General features: G+C 30.8%; 2 protein-coding genes across 2 annotated transcripts in view; both read left to right on the plus strand.

Moving 5' to 3' along the window:
• Positions 1-25,181, plus strand: part of LOC113403121 (flightin) — a 137,901-nt gene that overhangs the window by 11,148 nt on the left and 101,572 nt on the right. The gene's annotated exons all lie outside the window — the stretch shown is intronic.
• Positions 15,556-23,270, plus strand: LOC113403236 (uncharacterized). Its single transcript, XM_026643708.2, has 7 exons — positions 15,556-15,783; positions 16,749-16,907; positions 17,330-17,510; positions 18,045-18,296; positions 20,882-20,956; positions 22,013-22,128; positions 23,117-23,270. Exons 1-7 carry the CDS (start codon positions 15,616-15,618, stop codon positions 23,219-23,221), a joined length of 1,056 nt encoding a protein of 351 aa, XP_026499493.2. The 5' UTR covers positions 15,556-15,615; the 3' UTR covers positions 23,222-23,270.

Below are 25,181 nucleotides of genomic sequence, written 5' to 3' on the forward strand. Positions count from 1 at the left end.
GTGAAAAAAATATATAAATGTTGTATCGATTGTCATTAATACGAATATTGTAAAGCGTCCTGTATGTTTTATAAAATTGAAATAGGGATGGCGTGCACTCAGTTCAGGTGCTTAGTGAATGTTGGCCGAGAAACACTCTCCCAAGGAACTGCTGTGTTTCAACGGTCTGTGTTTGTGTTATCATGATCATGTCGAAATGCCGTCATTTCATTTTCCAAGATACCTATGTATGCCACATAATGGCGTCCGAAGACAAACAACAATCCAAACTGAACAATAATATCCTACTAATAAAAAGAAAATGAAAGTGAAATAATTTTAGGTACGATCAATTTCAAGGTCTAACCAATTGCGTAGAAAAAAACTTATTTCAAAAGTGTTTTCGCAAGCCCTCCCCTAATCCGATATGATGGCAATCCAACACGAGAGGACAAAAAAGAGTTGGTATCATAATATTAAAACACGAACAACACACGACGGCTGGTAGATATGTAACACGGTTCTTGAAAAAATGTTTCATGAAAGAAAACTATTAGATAAACGTGGATTGGTTTTCATAAAAAAAATGTTTAATTCATGAAATAAATATATTCAACCTAGGAAGCTATTGTGCTGTCACCTGTACATGTACTCCCCCTTCAAACCGAAACACAACTATACTAGTAACTTAGTAGTAGTGTTATTTGGTAATAGGAAATTTACCAACTCATACTGGTAGCTACCCAGACGATCTTGAAGCAACCATTTTCTATCTTAGAGTCCTTAATCAACATTTTATTTGTCTTTGATGTTGTTATGTTGTCTTTGATTCGAGTTTACATAGTTATATCGGATTGCGTTGTTCGGTCTTCTTCCATAAAAATATATTCTTCAGATAAAAGGGCAGATATAGCTCTTGCATCATAATGAATTGCGAGTTAAATTGACGTCACTTTCTACAAGCTACAATAAACCTGTGCAAACTCAATTGACAACAATTTATAGAATATAAATTGCAACTGCCACCTGTCAAAGAATCCCATCAATACGAAATAATATTGCAACGATCATACAAACATTCGATAAAATTGCACAAACAACTGTTGTATCTACAGGACAAAACAAAAGAGGATAAAATGGTTTTTTTTTTAAATTATTTTTAATTTTTATTTCTGTGTGTTAATTTCGCTACAAACACCAGACTCGATGATACCGGGTTTTAATAGAAAAGTTACATATCACACAGCAATTAATTGTATTTGTTCTGTTCGGTGTCCGTACAAAGATAATGAATTTAAATATTTTCAATTTCATTCATTTTCATTTTCAAACATTACTCATTATATTCGACAGTGTTGTTATATGAATAAGTTGTTTTTATATGCAAAGATAAAAATGAGAATTGCATGAAAACAATATAAACATATTACTTTATTAGTTTGCTTGTTCAAGTTACTTGCGTTCCTGTTTAAAATATTATAATCGTCTAATTAATCTAACCTTTTCTCTATTTTTTTACGATGTTCACATCGCTCGCTTAAAATAAATACATATTGACCTATTTTATTATCATTTAAAAATTAACTTGTCATTTAATTCTACTTCCAAGCGTTAATAAAATCAAAGTTCATTATTAGAATCAAATTTGATGTTTTATCAAAAAATCATAGTTATTCATATTATTGCATTCCAAAAATCATAGCATAATGTTCAACAACCAGAAGCTATTGGATTGGGTTTTATAGGTACCTAAAAAGGTTGTTAAATAATATCTATTTGCATAAAAAATGATAGTCCATCGATATTAACAAGTTTATTTACTAATCAAAATGAATAATTGTCATATTTCAACTTTTGTTATGTATATGTTTAATGATAAGCAAGGCAACACTCAGTTAAATGGGAATAACGGTACGCGTGACATTTTCTACGTATTCCGTCACGTGGTAGCAACGTCTATCCTTTGTCTGTGGACGCGCCACATAGACTCCATTCAACCTCTATAGATGACATTTATTTTCGCTCATACAGCGTAAAATTTCTTTAAGCAGGCCACAATTTAGAATGATACCTTCGGACTGAATAAACAAGTGGTTATATATTGTTATCAATAGTCTTAGCTAAGCTTATGTTATTTACTACGGGTTCCAATTCAAATGAATTTTCTTTACTCAATATTTAACCATTACTTGTATTTATTATTATTCTAAGTGAAACGAACACCCGTTTACACAGAAATGACTGGAGAAAAACCGACAAAAGAAGGTCCCAATACATTTAAATACCAATCGTAAAAAGTTTGTTTTTGTTTCTTATTTTATTAATGTACACAACTATCTTTGAAAAAATCGTTATTGTTTTTAGAACGTATATTATCTAAGAAGCAATTACCAATGTAATTATTTATTTCTTCTTTAATGAATATTTATTCTCTGTTCATTATAGATTGTGCGAATTATCATTTTCTGCAGACTTCAATGTCATATGAATAGCGGCTGCAATACTCAAAAGAATAATAATGTAACTCATTACGTATGTATAAGTGTATAAGTACCTGAAATATACTCAGGTGAGTCACATCAACATTGGTAAATAATGAATAAAGAAGTTGTGGCGTTGCCATGGTGAGAGTGTGTTGACGACGTGACAGGGATTCCGGTCAGAGAAAGAGAAAATGGACGTCAATAGACAAGTTCTAAATGACCAATTTAAAATGATAAATAGCGCGATATTGTACGTAGGCGTATATATGTGAAGGTTTTTTTTCAATCAATCAATCAATACTTGTCAATCGTTCTGACGGTATTTTAATGTCCTCAACGATCCAACCAATATACTCCAGATCTGTATTCCCAAGGTCGGTAGCGCATTGCCAATGTACATAAGTAATGGTTGTTTATTTTTTGGGCGCCATTATCTATGGGCAGTAATTACCATCAGATGTGTCTATCAATACCATAAACAAAAATGAAAGTAAAATTGTATTCATAATTCTATTGTCTAAAAAAATGTTTACTTTCGTACCAACAATTCGGCACAATCTCAGATAGTACAATATTTCTCAGATAGTCAGTGATTTAAGGTAAAAAATATATAATTTACCATGCGTCATTTACATGCCCATTGCACCGTGGTTGAATCCGTTACAATTTCCAACACTCTATGACTTCTTCAAAATATCTTACAATCCTCTAATATTTTTAAATTCCAAGTAAATTAAAGTAGTTTTTTTGTGGGAGTGACAATGCTGTATAACCATTATATATTTGCGAAGACACGAATAATGTGTAGTAGACGATTTTAATAAGCCATAGATAAATATATATAGATAAACTTTTTTCTACAATGATAATATATTTTGGCAGTGATATAGCACATAGACTTATCACGCCCAAAGTTGCATTTTATCAAATGTAATAGCTTACTTTATTTTAATTTCGAGTACTAATCATCCTTTTCTTTAATGTGATGACATCATCACCACTCTGAATAATATATACATTTTTTAATTCTATATAAATTGGTCATAAACAGTTTTGGAAAATCGAGATTAGAATTTTAAGCTTTAAGAAGCATGTCTAGAGAATAGCCCGTGTATTCTATATTATAAAAATAACCCGTGTATTTTATATTATGAAAATAAAAATTTACAAGGTTCAGGAACGCAAGTCGAATAATTATATTGTATATAAAATATAAGATACTTAAATATTATTAACTTAGCTTAGCTATTCAAAAGCGTATCGATAGGAACTAAGCCTTTTCAAGTAGTATTAGTATTCGACGAAGTAGTAGTTAGTAGTTTGTGCAATAAATTAGCATGGTAATGGCTATTTATTACATAAATAATATTATAAGTAAATAAAATAAAAAAACTGGCTTATTACATAAAAGTAAGAGAATTACAAGTACAAAAATAGTAGTGACGGTTTTCGCGCTTCTTCTCGGGCTGCGTGATGCGAATCTGAACGTACTAGAGTATGTTGGGTGTTGTAATAAAAGTACAATATTTAAATTACCTCATTTGTTAAGAAGTCTATTTTTCTTGGCAAGAGAATGAAATCGATACCGCCCCTAAAACAATATTAGAAAAAATCGAAATTAATCTCTTGGTGAGTATTCTTGTAACCAAACAATACACTCCGTTCATAAGGTAGCATTGGTGTGATAGAGAACTGGAAAGTAAAGGAAAATGACGATATTAAGGTACCACACATGCTATTGGGATTCGCCATTTGTCCACGTTGCACTATATAGTTAGACACAAATTTAACACGCGCAATAACCGTGCCATGCTTCTAGCATTATCAACTAAGAATCAGGTCACTGGTTGCATATGTTATACTCTAAAAATCTTGGAACGCTTTTAGATAATTAATATTTCCGTATATCAATAGGTCTCCGACTGACAACATCGCTGTACTTTGACCGCTTTGATACTCGTATGGAAAGAAGGTGGACTTTTTAGGAAAACATGCCTTTGTTACCGAAGTTAAAGTAGGCTTTTTCACCATGGTTCTCTGAATCATATAATGATAAGGGCTCTTGATACCATCGACGTTCCTGCTTTTATCGAGGCCCGTGGAAATAGTCGTGATGACGGCAAGAGACCTGATGGATTGACATTGTTTCCCTAAGAACTCGTTTCTACAACTCCCGAGGGGTTCATAGGGTAGGTTGCTATATCTTGACACAATGGCCCCGTTCCGAATTATTCATCTATCATTCCAAATCATGTACTTGTATCATTTGCAGTTGAAGGACTTCAACCGTGGAGTAATAGTGCATAAGATTTAATTAAAATATAATACAACCAACTCGCCCATATTTTGCCCAGACTATCTGATATTGCGATTAAACGAAAAAATGTTGCCTGTCAGTTAAAATGATTTCGACATTATATATAATTAAGGCCTTAATGTAAATTATTCTAATGCAAATAATGCAAATATTTTCCGTTAGGAAATTATCAAATAGCAAAATCGTGCTGGTGTTGACAAAAGTAATCTAATTGTTCAAATTCAAATTAATATGTCATGACAGTTTGTGACAGACGATATCGGAGTCGTACCAACATTAGAAAAAAATTGCAAAATTTATATGACAAAGGAACAAAACAGACGACTTTACTACATACTTCATACTTTTACCTGATGACAGCGTTTTATGGAAGCCCGTTTCGATAGGTATTACTCTTTTTTTTTATGTGTTTGAGGTGGCAAACGAGCAGGAGGCTCACCTGATGGAAAGTGACTACCACCGCCCAAGGACATCTGCAACACCGGGGGGCTTGCAGGTGCGTTGCCGGCAGATATTCATCAGATATTCTACTGCCAAGCAGATTGCTGTTTCTTAGTACTCTTGAGTTCTGATTTAAAAGGTGAGTTAACGAGTGTAAGTACATGCACAATTGACATAACGTTTTAGTTCCCAAGGTTGATGGCGCAACTTTTACCATTTCTAACATCGCCAATGTATATAAATGGCACAATATATAATGGGTGGCGGTGATCACTTATGATCGGGTGGCCCTTTTATATTATAAATACCGCCAACATACATTATAAAAAATGAAAATTATAATTTTGATATCAATGACCCATACAAAATGGCGGATCTCTTTAAAATCTTATGTTAAAAATGTTCTTATGTCAAAATTGAATTAATATTTATTCAATAAAGAATGTATAGATGTTAAATTATAAATTTAATCGTATTTTCTGACTAGATATATATTGTCTTACCGGTCTTCTAGGTAGGATCAGAGTTTGGAACTAGTACTAGTTTTTATACGAAAAGCTTTTGAGGAAGGTAATTACTATCAATTGCTAAGTTGATTTCAAATGCGTGTTTGAAATCCTCTTCATCGTAAAAGCCTCAAATAGATTTAATTGAGGCTTTTAAGATCGATTCGTATAACGTGACGGCATAAGATATGACGCTCTCTTATGCCGTCCTGCCTACTCCCTTGTGTGTAAGAGGCGATTTTAGTCGTCCGTTCGCCTATCTTTATTATAAAGCGAAATTATTATAGAAAATGTATTTTAAACCATTAGCAAACCTTCATAAGGCACGGATACAATATCATTCCTGTATTAATATCAACTGTGTACATTGAAAAACATAATTAAATTACGAACATTAATTAATAGATGTTTGCAAATTTGTCATCACACTTAAAATAAACAAAGTGATTCGTGTTAACATTAGTAATTTGATTTATTTATGTTCCATTTCGCATATTGTTATTTTTGTATTATTTGATATAGTTGAACAATATCGGATGTCCGAAAAAAATTAAACGTTTGATAATTTGGTTATAAAATAAATGGCAGATGGAGCGCATGGAACATTAAATTTGAAGCAAAAACGAATAAAAATTCAAAAGCGAAATCTAATTCCCGGTTGTTTGTGTAATAATCAACAATTTGTTAATGCCTCAATAGTTAATAATTAAAGTGAAGCAACTCTTTCGACGTAATAACAAAAAGAATCGTAGTTTCGTAATACCTTTAATGTTCACTCCATAGGTATATATGCCTTTTTTTTTATGAGTATCAAACGATATATTTTTTACCCAGTCCTGTTCCAAATTGAAGTAGATGAAAATCGTATTTGTGAATGCAAATATATGGTGCAAATGATTTATTTTATATCATTATCCTCCTTGACTCATTATTAATGGTTACATATCTTATGGGTGTTATCAGGATTCAATGCGAGCTGTAAACAAAATGCTAGCTGTTCCGAAATATAATTAAAGTCTTAAAATGTTTAATTACGTCAATATTATTACAATAACATCGGTTATATTCGAGTAGCGAATTCACGACACCGATCTGGCTCCACTGACCGACATTATTATTAAAAAAAAAACTCTCACAGTGATCCACCTCGATCCAGTATTCAGCTATTTTTCATTACCAAAATACCCGCCAAAAATGTTAAGATGGCCCCTCGACCCCGCTCGAGGCTTAACGTCTATCGTCCCTGATTCTTCGTGACATATGATGCAATATTATAACAGTAACTTTGAATAAATTAGTACAAGGATTCAAATTTTTTTGTTGCTAATTAAAAAAAAACATATGTTTTCGTACAAACTGTCCCGTATAAAGTAGAAATTTCCAAAAATGGTTTCTTAGCAGATGTTCACCTTATAAAATAAACGGATGATCCAAATTTCGGGAGAATTCAGTAGTTATGGATGAGCGTTTTTAGTCAGTCAGGACAAACGATTTTATGAGTATAATAAATATGGTATGTTGTACATACATGTGTTTAATAATTGTACCTATGGTTAATATGACCTTAAATAAATATGAATTAAAATTACATATAATTATGTATTATATATTTCTGAATCTTGATTGAATAAAATATAAAGTTAATGTCTCGGGAAAATTTGCTTTAACTGGTGACCTTCATATTATTTATATTTCGTTGCAGAGCGTGAACAGAAATTATTGATGATACGACGAGGCTTCGTGAACTATGTGGATTGATCTCGGTCAATACGGTAACTCTTTTATTTGTGCTATTGTCTTGTTGATAAAAGCGGAATCTCTAGCTAGACGATGCGGTTCCCTATGCGGATCACTATTACCGACAAGAATTCTATTTGAGTTTGAAAATATTTTAGTTAAAGTATAGTCAAAGATGTCTGTCTAAACGAAGACATCTTTGCCTCTATACTATGCTAGCATCAGCTTTATTGTATAGTCTATGCAAATCAAACGACACAAATTCTTAGAAAGGTATTTATTAAGCTTATCTATTTACAATCGCATGGAAATATATGTATGTACATATTGATTTATAAAATCTAAAACCAATATTATACTTGCAAATAATTTTTTTTTAAATGAAGCTATGTAAATTGGTGAAAAATGCTTCAGCTTTTAAGTTTTGCACCTTTTTGTACGTATAGATTTTACAAAAGTATAATCCTCGGGCGCACTGGAGCCGATTTGCACTAGATAAAGTAAAAACAAAAGGGGGTTCTCGTAGTTTTGTTAAAATAAAAAAGAACGTGAAAAATAGGAGCGGGCAGGTTGGATGTTTATGTTTTGTTTTGATAGACTTGCGAGGTTAATATGAAACTCTAAATAAAAACTTCATCGTAAACGTGTTAAGAATACCAAAATAAATTGAATATTTTCATTCGTGTTCAGATTAAGTTTTTCAGAACGATCCGAACAATCACCGACGATTTGATTCGACACGACACGACCCAACATGGGTTGGTCGGGAGGGATAACTTGTCATTTATAAAGATATACCACAGCCAACTTTAATTTAAAATCTTTTGAGTCTCAATTTCAGTTTCAATCAAAGTTTGGAGCGACGGGGCTTTTAACTATTAAAACAGGACATCTGAATACAGAACTGGTATCATTAATGTTTTATTACAAATATGCATCGTATTTATAAAAAAAAAATGTTTATTTTCCTGTATATTTATTATTTACATTAATTTATTAAATTTTTAATGCAAAAAATATTACTTTTAATAAAAGTCCGAGAAATTATTCTTTCTTTATACCGTGAAGACTTGTTTTACCTACTTACAGATAGTGCCATTGTTCGAAAATATCTTACATAAACGAAACAATACCACACGTGAGACAAAGTTGTCTATTATGCTTGTAATTACACTGACCCGCTCACCCTTTATCACTGGACACAATACAAGACATTGCTCTATGACGGTATAATAACAGGCTTTCATGAAGTACTATCAGAAAAGGTACTTTATTTCACAATATTCTACATATTACTTTACAAACTCCAGTTAGAAAGTAAATATCACCTTTAAATTAGTTCAGGTAATTAGGTTCTAGGAGTTAAATGTCTCTCGTCTCGGTTTCGATGTTATTGGTGCTTATGATCTTAATATTAAAGTATATTTTCATTTTATAAAATAATTAATGAAGTTCATTGGACAAAGTTTTTCCAAATTATGTAATAATTTATAAAATTAATAAAGGGGCTTGTTGCAATTTTTTTTGGGAAGAATTATTTTTTTAATCTTTATTGTAAATACATAACAAACCAGATTAACAATTTGAATAGCTTTAAACTTTAAAATACTACAAAACAACAGTAGATATTACCTAGTAACGTGTTTTATTCTACTATTTTTTATAAGAAATTACATGTTTCCGTTGCTCTTTGTAGTCTTAACAGACTATTAAACAGTTATTTACAGAATATTAAATTAAGTTAGCTACAGAATATTAAATCAGACTTCCAGTTACCATTTATCTTACTTCAACTATGTATTTTACGGTAGCAACCATCTGTATCTATCAGTATAAAATATAATATAATAATTTAATAATAAACAGTCTTTATCTGAATTAGAATTAAATCATATAAATGAAATAGTATTTCCTACCACTTATGAACTTAAATTTTATCACAAGTCAAACAAAACCATTCACCTAGCCTAGATTATTAATTAGATGTCGACATTTTTGAACCGTTTTATTCTTTGTCTTTTTAGACTATTCTCTTCTCTTTTTTTCACTTTACTTTATTTTTTGATTTACTATCTGGTTATTTCTTGCTGTGTAACTGTTTATTCCTTTTACAAAAGTACGTTTTTCTAGTGCATCTTTTAAAACGGACAGTATATTTTACGCATTTATATCTATTTCTATATGTAACTGAGCTGAGAAACAGACTAAATTTATCGATGGTGAAAGATTTGATTTGATTTACCCAACAGAAGAACATGCGAGGTATATTACAACTAGGTACTTCTTTGCATTTGGGGGCAGATTTATTTCACGCCAGATGATCAAAACTATGTTGTTTGATGTAACCAAACTGTCAAAAAAACAAAACGACGTGGCACTTCAAGGCATGAACTTGTTGGCGAATTCATTACAAACAACCAATCCTATTGATTTATGTATTTCCAAATAATCCTATCCTTAACTTGCGATTATAAAATTTTTCAATTTCCAAAACCATAATCCTAAAGCTTTACAGAGTACATTTTTAACAGAGCGGTAGGGTGAATATTAAAATTGTAACTGTGAAGGGGACTGGTTGACAACGAAGCAATATTCAAATAATTGGATCGACATAGCCAGCCAAATTAGTTAGTGAAATATGCATAACATTATTTAGGTTGCTACTCGACGACCTATTATTAAGAATCTTAATTATTCAGATCATCCAAAACATGATGAAGGGGAGAAGCTCAATGAAGAGAATGTGGTAATATCGGAATAGTAACGCGTCAAATCTATACCAACATAATAGTTTATTATCAACTTGTCTTGTCTGTTTCCTTTATTTGTTTTAGCTACGAGACATTTGTAACTGCGAAATACTTATAAAAGAATTGTCTTTGTATTTTCATTAAAACTAACAATAAAACGTTGAAAATTTTATGAATTCACCAGTGATGAATTCATAAAATTTTCCCATGAAACAGAAACGTTCTGTGATGTAAATTGTAATTCTTTGGACTTCGTGGACTACATCTGTGAAGGTCGTCCGAGTTAAGGTTAAGAGTACGTAATAATAGAGGTTATATCAGTAAGAAAAGAAAGAAACGTATAATGGGATAGTACTCCATCTTATCAACACTTACTGTTAAATGAATCCATTAAGAATGTTATTTAAATTGACAAATTGCTGCTAAGAGAAAGGTATGAATTAAAACATTTTATAAAATTAGGAAATAGACATAAGGCTATTTTGAATGAACGTATATGATGTCTGACATTGATAAGAGCAGTGACTGAGCGTAAAACCATGTTATTTAAATATATAAATTAAAAACATAGCCTGGTTTGGATTTAACTCAACGTCAATGTAGAAAAGAGAGAAATAATATTCAGGGCAAATCAACGATCATCAATGTTTTATTTTTGGATGAAAGGTTTTCTTATCATGAGCATATTGTCAAAATAAAATAACATAGGATCAATGTGAAAAAGAAACCATTAACACGTGTATTTTACCATGAATGACATAAAATTTGAAACAAGAATGTACGACAAGTTGAAAAAACGATGTTCGTCTAATCTTGGGTTCATATTGGACAAGGGTTTAAATAGACAGAGAACCATGAACATGAACAATTGGGGGAGGCCTTAGTCAAATATCATGCTGTACTATAGGATATATTTTTAAGACTTTCTACAAATGCTGTAAAATTATGTAACCAATAAAAGTAATTTATTATTGAAATTGCAAAACCAAGCTAAAAGATACAAAATAAAAATGATTATGTTTGACGAAAGAGTTAAATTCATGCAGAAATCTGTTTCAAGTAAATAAAATGGATTTTTAAAACGGATTTGTTCTGCTGTCAAAACTTAATCGTAAATAAAGAAACCATTCCCTTCTCGGCTATATTTAAAACGGCCCAAAACTCCAAAACTCTGTCGGTATAAGTTACAATTGCTATGAAAAGTTTGGGCGGGGATAAATTGCAGCCTTCATAATGCACCACCGGCTGCGATAGGTCGAAGTTGGGTAGAACTAGTAATAATTTATTATATTTTACAACAGTGCTCCTTGGTGAGGATTGTTTTTTTTATATTTAATTAGTAGAATTTACCTGATTAGAGATCTTAAAATGTAATGTATTTTGAACTAAATTTTGTTTCCATGTTTGAATACTGATTCCAAACATAATTACAGATTTATGTGCATTTGAATATTTAAGCAATCATCTATAATATCTAGATAAGCATTTGAGCATTAATATATTTGTATATTCGTCCTCTACGTGTTCCTTAACTCTTCATCCGATTGTATTGTACATGTAACTTTGTTGAGTGTTCGGCGTACGCCTGTGAATGATCGTGGTACAAAAAAAAAAGGATTTCACTTTGGATGTTTATTCTTTAATATAAACGTTTGATGTAGGCCCGTATTCAAGATGTGCGAAGCCGGGATAGATAAGCGGAAGTAAAATATATTCGAAGGTTTCAAAGGAAAAAAATATTTTTAACAAATTTTTTTTTCAAGTTTTCAAAGTCGTTTTAATCGAGAAACAACTTTATATATGATTACATAAATTAAACACGTGATTTTCTTCTTTCACTTTCACGTGGCTCAAAAGGTTAAGTTAAGTTTTAATAATTTTACTTTATCAAAACATTTTTATTTAGATTTTTCTTATTAAAATATATGTATATTTTATCTAATAGAAATGACGTTGAACGTTTGCAATAAATATTAGATTTATCAAAAATATGAAATAAGCCCATAAGGGTATTACTAAATATATAAAATGATCAAACAAATGATTTTATTTGTTGCGAATATAGAGATAAATTGAAATCTACGTAAATACAGACTCTGTTAGTTGACAATTGTACACGTGTACATAGCTTGCAAATATATTATTTTCGTAATATTGGTAATTAATTAAATTGTCTTAATAACATCAATGTATTCTATTTATAAAGTCTCAAGTAATGTTACATAACAATTTATATCAAAAACGATTACTGTCGTAATTCCGCTATTCATATATAAAATCATAAAATGATTCTCTCAATAAGTACGTAAATGAAATTTATGAGCGTTAAAAAAAATTAACATTATCGTAAAGGTAATAATTAATCATATGATTATTTTACTATCTTTGTTTTGTGTGTCTTACTTGGTGGTAGGGCTTTGTGAAAACCCGTCTGGGTAGGTATCACCCCCTTTTATTCTACCGCCAAACAGCAGTACTCAGTATTATTCTGTTACGGTTTGAAGGGTGAGTGAGCCAGTGTAACTACAGGCACAAAGGACATAACATCTTTGTTGGTTAATATTTCTTATAGCGCCATTGTCTATGGGCGATGGTGACCACTTACCATGATTGTGGCCCATTTGCTTGTCCGCCAACCCACATCATAAAAAAAAAAGAAAATTTAAATAAGTTGATATTTAAGCTAACTGCTGGAAGTTGTGTCGATACCACCTGTGGGATTCCTAAATTTAAAAGTGTTTTCAGTTTCAATTGCTTTCCCCTGTTTTACTAGGGAATCCATAGCTCTTCTTTGAAGCCGTTAAATTAACCAAATCACATAAAATTTGAAAATTTATTATTTTAAGAAACAGGGTAAATAGTCTCCAAGCTGTTACCTAAAATTAATTTGTAATTCAACAAAAATGAATTATACTCATCATCAAAAAGGACTTATGTACCTACATAAATCCTTTTTGATTTGAATTCATGCCAGACCATACCCTGAGGGCCTTCATGCATCACATATTCTACCGTCAAACAGCAACTGCGCATTGGCGACGTGATGAATGGTTAATCTTTCTTACACCGCCAGTGTCTATGCGATGGTGACTAATCATCGGGCGCCCATTTGTACGTCCACCTACCTATTTTATAATATGTCATTTTTTTGGTTCATGCCAGGGCTCCGACTAATTTATCAAACATTTAAATTAAAATTCCATTTTTGAATACAGCTTAAGTGGAACAATCATTGAACATATTATATTTTTTAATTGATCTTAACTCTATCATTCGAAACTTGTCTACAGAGTGATTCTGTAAGGATTCATTTCGTATCTCGCTCGTGAAATTATGACAACCGATTTACGGTACGTTATTTTGATACGAGTATCCTATAAATTTTATTATTATTATAGTCAATTTCATTCTATTTTTTTTTTTATGTCATAGGTGGCAAACGAGCAGGAGGCTCACCTGATGGAAAGTGACTACCACCGCCCATGGACATCTGCAACACCGGGGGGCTTGCAGGTGCGTTGCCGGCCTTTCAGGAAAGAGTACGCTCTTTTCTTGAAGGTTCCCAAGTCGTATCGGTTCGGAAAAACCGTCGGCGAAAGCTGGTTCCACAGAGTGGTTGTGCAAGGCAGAAAATGTCTTGAAAATCGCGCTCAATTGTGGATCAATTGTGGATTTAATATTTGATGCCCGTACAAAATGCCTCTAAAATAGAGATATTTTGGCTATATTATAAATATTATGATTCACAGTTAATGCAGTTATCTTTGCAAGAGGAACTTTATTCATCTTCTACTTAAAAAGAGTCTTATTTTTTGATCATTGTAAGATTAATTTTAGTGTCTACACATTAACAGATGAAGCCTAATTGGTTGAAGATTATGCTTTTTATAGGGTCGAATCAGGATCAGGTCAATAAAACTTTTTAGTTCTATCAGATGTCCGTCGGTCTGGGTTTTGTAAAACATATGAAGTCTCTGGTTATGTGTCTGATCTTTTACTGGTCGTGTCGGATTGCTGTCATATCGGATTATGAAAGTATGGGACTAGTGAGCGTACCTGTGTTTGCGCCCACATTTGTGCACTATAATATAATCTGCACAGCTGAATAGTCTCTATTAAATTGGGTCGACAAGATTTAACTGTCAAATTAATTATATAATTAATGACAATAGTTAAACGCCCATTTCTGAAATAATTAAGAAATAGTTTTAATTATTTCATTATAATTATTATCATGTTGTTTTAGATATTATCGACTATTGTGTTGTTTACTCATAGTTTCAATAGAAAATCAATATTTGAAATCGATTAATATCCTACGTGATCTTCCTTATAAAACGTGACATTGGGCGAATATTTTTCGTTCAGAGTTTATACCAGACGTGAATTAAAAAAAAAAAAATTGTACAGCTTTAATATTTACTGAGCAAACTAATTTAATACCATAGCATGATATCGTTATTTGTCACAAATCCAGTTGGGGTAAATTTGAGCGGTAAGTCACCCACAGTTATTGCTACCCTTTTTATTTATACAAGGGGACCAAGTGCATGAAATGATTACAGATAAAGATACATAAATCACATATAACATTAGTGAAGCTTTCATTTTAAAGTCATATATTGTTGTAGATGTTATGTAAACAAAATTATTGTAAAGTATTTTCGCGTTTCATTTTGTTTTAATAAAATACCTTGTATTTAAGAAAATCGCGTCATTTTGTTTTAATAAAATACAAGTTATTTTATTAAAACAAAATGACGCGATTTTCTTTTGTACCTTTATTGATACAATACCACATTTTTGTTTACGTAAGGTAAGCGCAGGAATGCTGATATTATATTAAAGAATCTGGCGAACAAAATGAGTTTTATTTTTGGTTTAGAAGCAGCAATTTATTCTTAGTTAAAATTTCATAAATTTCTACTAATATTATTAATAATTTGATTATTATTATTTCATTGTAATTAAATATTCGGAAAAAAAATTATAAATTATCTTTAGATATTTTTTTACATGTTTTCATAATTATAAAATATTATCTGTATTTTTTTTTAACTCGAGTTGTATTTAATTTTTGTTAAAATTATTTTTGTATGATTGTTTTTTTCTTGATTTAACTAATTTTCTATTGAGTTTTTTTAATATGCTTTGCTGTTAATATGCTATTAAAAAAGAAAAAAAAAACAAAAATATTTTCTTATATTAGACACCTTGAAGCCAGGATTATAATTGTTGTTGACTGGCGAATTATAAAATTAACATCACTCAAAATTGACAATTCAATTATATAATTATTTTGACAGATGATTTAACAAGAGCGGTATATACAATTACTTGAATTTAACTTATATCTTTCTTAGAAGAAATTGATAATATTGTAGCCTTATGTAGTAGTAAAGATGTCTCTTAAGAAGTTAATAAAAGGTGTGCCTCCGGATGTCTTGCCTGCCGATGGTTACTTGAATCGAGACGAAGATGCTTTATCTCCTTGTCAGGCGGCATGTACTACAAGATTTGGCCAGACTTTACAAATAGAACAGGATGAATACTTATTACGTCATCCTGAGGTTACTTCTTAAGATTTAATTAACCTCATCGTAATTTGAAATTATCTTTTACGAGTAACAAAACCATTGGCTTAATAATGCTGTCTCACGTATGCAGTGCTCTAAGAATTATTTGTAGCTCTTGATTTATAGTTACCATTCATCTCGAGCTCAGCGGTGAAGAAACTTGTTTCACCAAATACTCTGAGATTTGTATATCCGCCATTTAGCATTGGATCATCGTGATGGCTAAAGTTTTGTTTTTTCGACGTAGTAAAAAGAAAGCTAGTATTAAATAATACGAACAGTATACATTAATTAAAAAAAATAAAGATGAAGCACTCTCTGCAAAATGTATTATTCTATACGCAATTATTATAAGCTAGCAGTTAACCGCGTCTATGCTCGCGTGAAAGTTGAATATGTTTACAGATTAACTTAAAATATTACGTTAATTTAAGACCTCTTTGCATACCACATCGTTGTGTATTTCACCCCTTAGGGTTAGATATCCAGAGACGCTTAAATACGTATCTACTCATTTTTAATCAGTAGCCCAAGAAGTTTCATGCTTTTTCCATACAAACTTTCAACCCCTGTTTCAAACCCTTAAGGTTAGAAGTTTCAAAATTCCTTCCTTAGTGGGTGTCTACACAATAAAATGATTCTACTCACCAAATTTTATGGCCCTCATTTTAATAGTTTACGCTCGGCGATGATGAATCAGTCAGTCAGGACATGTTATTTTATAAGTATAGAAAATAATACCGATAAAATTATACGTATTGTTATTATCTTTATTATAATTATATGTCGTAATTCTTAGTCTTATATCCAGGTTCCGAGGGCCATTAAAGGGTTATTAGGATTTTCTGTCGAATAATTCTGCATAATTGGCTAATCACCCTTGAGATTGGTATCCGTGGCAGAAACCGGTCAGGACAAAATCATCATGTATTTGTTTAATGTTAAATATTAAAATAAAGGTACACGCTATGCTTGAGGTATTCATTAGTAAAATGGTGCAAAAAAATAAGAGAAAAGGCATACTAAAAGAAGCTGCTGACCATTTTTTAAGACCAGCCGATGAACTCATGAGAGAAATAGAAGAGATCAATCTCCAGTCAACAACAGAGAAAAAGCAGGTTATAATTTATCTTATAAGTAGTTAAGCAATGCAACTATTTCTTTATTTAAATATGATTATTTAAAATCGATTTAAAATAGATGATCTCTCGTTATAATAAATATATAAAATATTCCGACGATAGAAAATGTTTAATAATATTTTATTTATAGAATTTAGATTGTGATTCAACTTGGAAACGTATGAAATTGCTATTCCTAAGGTGCGAACGGATAAGATATATCTCAGAGTAAATTACAAACAGGCTTCAGTGCCGTTGATCTATACGCACCTTGACGATGATGTTGTGCGGCATAAAATATATACCATATTATTTACGTTTTTACTAGGGCACTAAAATTAAATCAAAAAATGTTAACAGTATAATGAGAATTTCTAAAATGACATATTTATTGATTTTTGACTGATGTTTCATTGCAGATGTTGTGGACTCAGCCTCCTTACAATGATATTGAACTGAAAGATGATATAAGAAACATCATAACATCGCATTACCAACCGGAGCCTCAAAAATGGCCCACTCCTTCTCTATCGACCATTGACACAGAATCATCCTCTTTTCTTTCAGACATGACGTCAGATACCACGTTGGCAACACCGGGTGAGAAAAAACTTGTTTTATTTAAAATAATGCATCAAGATCCTAAAATGCACGGCTCAAAACGATCAATGAATCGAAAAAAAATTACATATGGTCTAAAGTCAGATTTAAACAAAAAGAAATGTATTTCTTTTTAGATTACGTACAATAGTCTTTTCTATTTTTATAAATTATAATTAAAAGACACTGAGTAACATAGCCATCCACAATTGGGTTGTTTTATTTTCTACGCAATGTATTTTTACGATTCTAAAAATCATTTTTGAAAAATACAGAATTTATCTGAATTTAATTATCATCTTCACTAACAAGAGTAAACTAAAATAAAAACAATTGCCGAAATAATCGTTCGTAAAGCGTTTTATAATAATTCACGTTATGAGTTGTACAAAATAATTGAAATAAAAATCGAATTCGAGTTAATAAACAATATAATTACATCCTTACTCTAGAACAGGTATTGTAGTTCATTTTTCAAGTAATTTTCAGTTTGTTTTTTCAAAAAGTAATTAATAATGTTATTAAATATTACAGAACCGATACCAACACCAGAACCGACTTTATCAGACACTCTCTTGAATTTAGTCTCAAATACAGTTGATAAGGCAATATTTCTCCGTGTCGATGACGAAGCTCTGAACTATGATACTGCATATATAGAACTTTCGAAAGCAGTAGAAAATGCGATGGAAATACCAGTAACTGAAATAAAAAAGGATATTGTAGAACTCTTTAATAATGCTTACGAGAAGTTTGATTTTAATATCACGGAAAAGGAACGTATTGGTAAGGAGATCAGATTGTAATTTAACTTTATGCTAATATATTTATATCATCCATCTTATTGTAATATCGAATGTACTCGATATATTATTATTTGCTTATCTTTTTTAATTATTTTTTTTATTTTCGATTAATAATTGCTCAAAATATTATTACACACATTACCGTCGTCAATGATTTTGTCGCGTTAGACGTCCATGATGATTAGAACTAGTTTTCCCTAAAATTTAACGAGCGTCCATTTAGTTTTTTTTTTTAAATTAATTTATTGTCAGTTCGTACTAAAACGAATTTATCTATTATGCAATTTTGTTATTCTTTGAAATAAATTACTATTAATTACTGTATGCATTAAGTACAATCATATTCTATACAAATAGATTATTATTTTTTCTGTAATCGGTAGGCTTCCTCAACAATGATTTCTGATTTTGGACATATATGAATTTAAAATTATTGCAATATTGAATGAATCAATTACGGACGGTAAAAGTATATATTTGCCATAATGTTTCTCAACGAATTTATTAGAAAATATTAAAGATTTTAAAGAATATTGATGGTGAATTAAAATGTTCCTGTACATTGTATATAATTTATACTTTATGAATTTAATATTTTACTTCACTTTATCGATGTGACGACATAATTGCCTGTCATATTGAGGTGATGGAACTATATCTTCGAATATTTTCTTTCTTTAATTTTTGTTTTAACGAAATAAAGTTCCTTATTAACCAAAGTGAGAGAGAGTTCTTTGACGAAAATTTAGTTATAAATAAAAACGACTTTTTCAAAAATGTGATGTTTTAAGGCGGCGTTTATAATATCGTTCTGCAAATGACGAGTAATGATACTAAGCCCTGGAATTGGAAATCCAATTAAGAGTTCAGACTTTCCTTTTATTGTAAGGGTGACTGCGAAGTTTGGTTCTCAGACTAGCATGGAAATTTCCCGTTTGTTACTGTATTACACATGAGAAAACCTGAGATTCGTGGGTTAATAAAAATGAATATATTATTATTAAGTCACAAAACAATTTTTTTAATCAGTGCGTCAAATCTTCATTACCTTGGTATGACATAATATTTAATTTCCATTGTCTTGACTGAGGCCGGAATCGGACAAAAACCAATTGATGATCACTGAAAGAATTTTTAATGAAAGAAATAAATATAAAGTAAAAAAAAATATAGAATTTCTTATATCTTTAAAAAGAAAAAAAAACGTATTTCTCTTAAAATAAAAGGAAATAGAGAGTGGGAGCGAAGAATCATGAGAGTTATGCCATTTCCCGTTCGGCGTACTGGTAGGTTTTACTGTCGAGACTCGAAAATACTAAAAAATCTATTCCCAAAAAATAGTGAAATTATGGATTGGTTCTAATAGTGCCTACAATCTGTATCCTAAATATATTATATTCTCGTTTATTTAACTTTAAATCAAACATTTTTGTTCAACTCTTTTGATACTAAATTATTTTAAATGATTATATTTGCATTAGTTTTAAGATGTATGTTTTTTTATACATAAATATGAGCAAATTTTCATATTTAAAGAATAGGTCAGTTTTAAAGTTCTTTGAATATTGCACTTCGACATGGCTTCGTTATCAAGTTCCCATTCGACGGACCTAAAAGTCATTACGTCTACTTCTAATACTATTTTAACCTCCACAACCATATTACAAAATCACTCCGTCTGGCATTTTTTTAATTCCGAATGCCCCCCAGGAGTTGTAGTACGGCTCAATTCTCTGTTGCCTAATTATTAATAAAAAGTTAAGTTATTAATTTAATTTGTTTTTTTTTTTTATTTATATTAGAAATGTAAATTCTAATATATAATGTTTTTTGAAAAAATTACCTTCAGTGATTTCAAAGCATTTTGAAATTGAAAAGGGACAGTTTACGACTCGTTACGTCACGAGCATTGATTTTTAAGGTGACATCAAAGTAAAGTAATAGTAATCAAGTATTAAAGCCAATAATATGAAGAACCTCGGTATCTTAAATCTAAGGAAATAAATAGAGTACATTTTTTGAAGAGCTGTAAATTGAAAACACGGGAAACAAGCCAGCAGACCGTTTTTTATAATCTCATTCAGGCGCATACTGGCAAAGCTTTAATAAATTAGTTTACCGGTTGTTTATATCTTGTTATTATTTATTCAGCTAAAGGAAATCTTTATAGCAATATATTATTTAGTAGAATAACTATTTTTTTTAATTGTAGAACTCCAATTGTTCCCTTGATCGGTACAAGGGAGCAATTTAACACGTGTATGTCAAACTATCTCGCTACGATTTAGTGATGCTTTTTTCAAGTAAAGCTTATTTATTATGCCCTTTTATTCACAAAATAAAATAGAATGAAATAAATTAGTAATACGGAACACCATTTTAATCGATGAGTATTCATTTTAACAACGTTTCTATATGAAATGTTTTAGTGAAAATTTCCTGGCAGTATAAGTTTTCATTTCCATGACGTGGCCCATTAATTGAAAGTAAAGTAAATAAGGAACTGTAATGTTTATTTTAGATATTTTTTGTTACTATATTAATTAGAATTATAATTGCTTTCAGTTGCTGCTATCGCTTGGGAAAAAAGAATGAGAAAGAAAATGAAAAGAACTTTGAGGCGTCTAAATAATTTTAAAGGTACACATAAAACAATAAAAAATGACTATATTAATTATTATTTTTGACATTGATGTTCCTATTTATGTGAACGACTTTTTTATCTTCTTAATGCTGTGTCCTCTTTGTTCAAATGTTTAATCAATGATGACAGAATAAAAAAATATATAATTAGGGCCGTAAATTTATAGTATGCGAAAGGTTAGTTACGGTAATGACCAATATTAGCCAATTGAGAATTGTCCATTTTATATTATATAATATTATATTCGAGCTTTAACCGCGATCCTATCCTCGTGGTCACGAACCGAGCTGAGGCCAGTCAGCTCGTTACCACTACTAGTACAACTTAGTGCAAACGTCGGACAAAATAATAAAGAAGTTATGATCGCGGCTAAAATCTGAGAATAAAATATTACTATTTAGCGAAAACTTTGCATTCAATAGATTTTAATTAAAGTATCTTTAAAAAATAGTATGATAATATATCTAAACATCAAAGAAGATTTTGACGATCAAATGTACACACGGTAAATGTTAGCTCCGACGCAATAGGGCTGGATGTTAAAATAACATTATTTAAGGCCTATTCTTTGCGAGGAGTCTGTAGCTTCAGTCCTATACACAAAGGGCGTTGAACGCCCTGTTCAATGTAATAATGCCTTTAGGATGTTGTTGGGGCTGTAGCGCTTCCAGCATATTTGCGGAAGCTCGTACTGATGGATTTACTGCGTAATTGCGCTAAAAGAAGGATTCACTGTTGAAAAGAGTAAAAATGAGCACCAGTAGTGAGGGCGAGGAAATTTGATTGCTTTTTTTTGAAAGGCGGCTCCTAAACAATAGATCAATTTATATTTCAAACGTAGCTATTTTATTGCCGATATCTATTCACGAGAAAATATTATTCACAAAACCTAATTAGATTAACAAATTTTCAATTAAATTTCAATTACTAAATCTAATACTGTAAAAAAAATTCCGATAAAAAATTATGTTTCTATTAACATTGTTTTATGAATAATATAAAATAATCTGCATTTTGTGTGATAATATTTTATGGTAATTTGTAATTTTTAGGTTACGAGACGCCTCCAAGTCCTAAAAGCGACATCTCGTCCCATGAGAGTTACAAAACACCACCTCCTCGTCCTTGCGTGTGTCATCCGCAGTTTAAATATAACAGATATCCGAAGGTTGCTTAAGTTTCTTTTTACAAATATACTATTCACGAAAATAAAATGTTTGTGTATACATATTAAATATAAGAATAATTGTCTTGTTGCATTCGCAAAGAATTAAATATAAACATGAATGAGATGCTTATATATATAATAGCTGTTACTCATCCGCTTCGCTGGGCTATTCATAAAAAAGGAGAAGTACGATCAACGAATGAATATTAAATACAATAAATGGGTGAAAATATGTTAATGATATAGAAAGTTAGAAGTAATGAAATTGCTTGATCTATATGTGATACCTCAACGACTAAATCCTTATACGTAATATCAATTCTAACCTAAGTGTCCAGTGGACATTAAAACAATATAGTACTTTGGTGGTGAAAAATTTAATAACAAAATGTGAACGATTAGGACTATATTATTTATTTCATTTTTCGTTGAAATATTTCTACCACATTCCTCACGTTTGAAATTCCAAAACGATGGAACGTTTATGCATTGATTTTTGTTTAGAAGTTTCAAAAACGCTGAATCATTTGTTTAATTCTCACCAGATGGTTGTATGTGAAATTTCATACTTCTTCAAAAATAACTACTACGTACAGTCAACTTAGTCAATATTAGGTAAGTATCTCGGGATTCGAGATACCCAGCTATAAACTTGTCTAAACTTTTATTTTGACATCCTAAACTTTTAGGGACCTTTCAACTTTGTTAAGGGCAGTCGCGTACACCCTACGATATGTAGATTTTGAGACAAGTATTTTTTGAGACAAATATTATCTTAGGATGCCAAATTAAAAGTATCTCGACTTCCCAGTTGAAACTATTAAGACGACTGTTCTATTCCCATATAAAGATAAAACCCTTATCTTACATCTTTAGGGGTGGAAATTTCAAAATTCCTTTCTTAATATAAGGAGTCGCGAAAGTTGTTATGATGTTAAATTTCAAGTCACATAACTGTATATTGATAAAATTTTATATGTTAATCCAGGATCGATTCGGCATATACTTACCAAGTGAAAAGATCTTTAGCAGACGAAACGTGACCGTTACACCGGCTGTATCGGAGTCAAGCGACGAGGAACAAAATAATTAAAAGTCATTTTAAAATCGCTCATATACTGCAAACAATGTAGTTTAAAGAACACTTTATTCTTTGTTTTTGTTAGCTATGATTCATTTTGCTTATCATTATTTTTATTTGAAATAAATATTCTACCTACACCATAATAAACATGTTTTTTTTATTCAATTAACTTTTCACCCTTATACGTTAGTAAACGTGACGTGTCACGTGTGGTTTCTCATTGGCTTCGAATTTTTAAAGCGTCCAATACACGTTGGGACAGCGTGCATGTGTGTGTACTTAGCAGATCATTGTCCGGCAGATCAAAATTAAATATGAGTTCTGATAGCAGAATATTTCTACAGTTCCTGATAGTTTTTAGAAATAGTTCTGGCTGTTTTACCTTAAAAAAAGTTCATTGACGAAATGTTCTGCTAACTTCCCGTAGCAGCACTGTAAAAATGCTGGAACTATTTCTTAAAGTATCAGGAACTATAAAACTCAGCTACATGTCCAAAAATATCCTTTATTTTAGATCTGCTGTGAAATGATCTGCTAAGTTCACACATCCAGCGTGCTTGGCTATTGCTATTGCATAGCTTTAAAAATAACGTGTGCATACCCGATGTAGGTGTTTTTGTATTTAATTTGAAATTCGAATATTTTTTTTTTATTTTAATTCGAAATAGAAATTAAAAGAAATGGTTCGTGCAAACAATCTGTTTAACAGATTTGAATGTTTGTGGGTAGAATACAAAAGCATTCTCCTATTGTTTAAGTGATAATGGATTACCGGCTGTTTATTTAAAAAACTTATTAACGCGAGGCGTCACAATTATTAAAATATAATAAATAACCTAGTAAAGTAACGAACAGTATATATCCCACTACTGGTCAAAGGTCGACTCTCTTCTTGAGGATATGGTTGGAAGCCTTTTGCACCGCGCTGCTCCAATTCGGGTTGGTAGGTAAACGTGTTACAGAATTTCATTCGATTCATTCATCGTTTTCTCATGATCGTATACTATTTATTACTATGTTATATTTAAAACTATTTATTTGTAAAGACTATATAACATGCATTGTCATACATATATCAGTAACAAAAAACATCAACATTAATACACATCATAGGTATCATGTAACCCTAACTTTAAAGTGTCGTATGATTACATAAGGAATAAAAGAGATGAAGTACTTGAAATCCAAGTGGTGCTTGTTAGAGTTGGAAAACTCATTCTTCGGTAAAGATTTACGTAGCCGAAAGCTGTAATAAATCATAATAATTATTTATCATTATTACATACCGAAAATTCTACATTTAAATTTTAGAACATTTAAGTTTATTAAAAAAAACAAATGAATATTTTATTTTATAATATTTCATTAACAGCTTTCAGACTCTCTAAAAGGTATCGTGATGCCATTCGCAAGATTATACGATAAATAGTTTATAAAATAATTCAATATTCAATTATAAGTGCACTATAACATTATTTTATTAGTAAATATGCATAGAAGATATTGGAATCCAATAATATGAGACCACCTAGGAACGTACTCCAATAGCCACTTGAAAGTTTTCATGTAAATATATATTTAAAAAAATAGAATAGCCGTTTATTAATTATATTATAACCTGTTGTTAAAGATAGAACCAAATATTTATGTATTATATATCTCTATTGACAAATTAGCAACCACATGGTCAGTAGTCACCACATTAACTATAATAAATTAAAACTATTCCACGCCGCCAACCTTGGAAAGTATGAAGTTAGGACTGTCCCCTGTACCTGCAATTACACTGGCTTCTTGGAGTTCTGGCACTATTTAAACCGGAATACGGTTGTATTTTCAAGGGACAGTCATAATTTCTTAGTTCCCAAGGATAGCGGAAAGGAATAATTAACATTTATTATAGGCTTAATGTGGTGACTACTGACCATCCCAATCTATTAGAAATATAAAAATATACCAGTGCCAGTGC

The sequence above is a fragment of the Vanessa tameamea genome, chromosome Z, assembly GCF_037043105.1.
Source record: "Vanessa tameamea isolate UH-Manoa-2023 chromosome Z, ilVanTame1 primary haplotype, whole genome shotgun sequence".
In the NCBI taxonomy this organism is placed as follows: domain Eukaryota; kingdom Metazoa; phylum Arthropoda; class Insecta; order Lepidoptera; family Nymphalidae; genus Vanessa; species Vanessa tameamea.

Excerpts from the sequence above, each read along its gene's own strand:
- LOC113403236 (XM_026643708.2), top strand. The coding sequence starts at position 15,616 with ATGTCTCTTAAGAAGTTAATAAAAGGTGTGCCTCCGGATGTCTTGCCT. Across the intron at positions 17,511-18,044 it reads TACCACGTTGGCAACACCGG|AACCGATACCAACACCAGAA; the intron begins GTGAGAAAAAAC and ends TAAATATTACAG. Across the intron at positions 22,129-23,116 it reads AATATAACAGATATCCGAAG|GATCGATTCGGCATATACTT; the intron begins GTTGCTTAAGTT and ends ATGTTAATCCAG.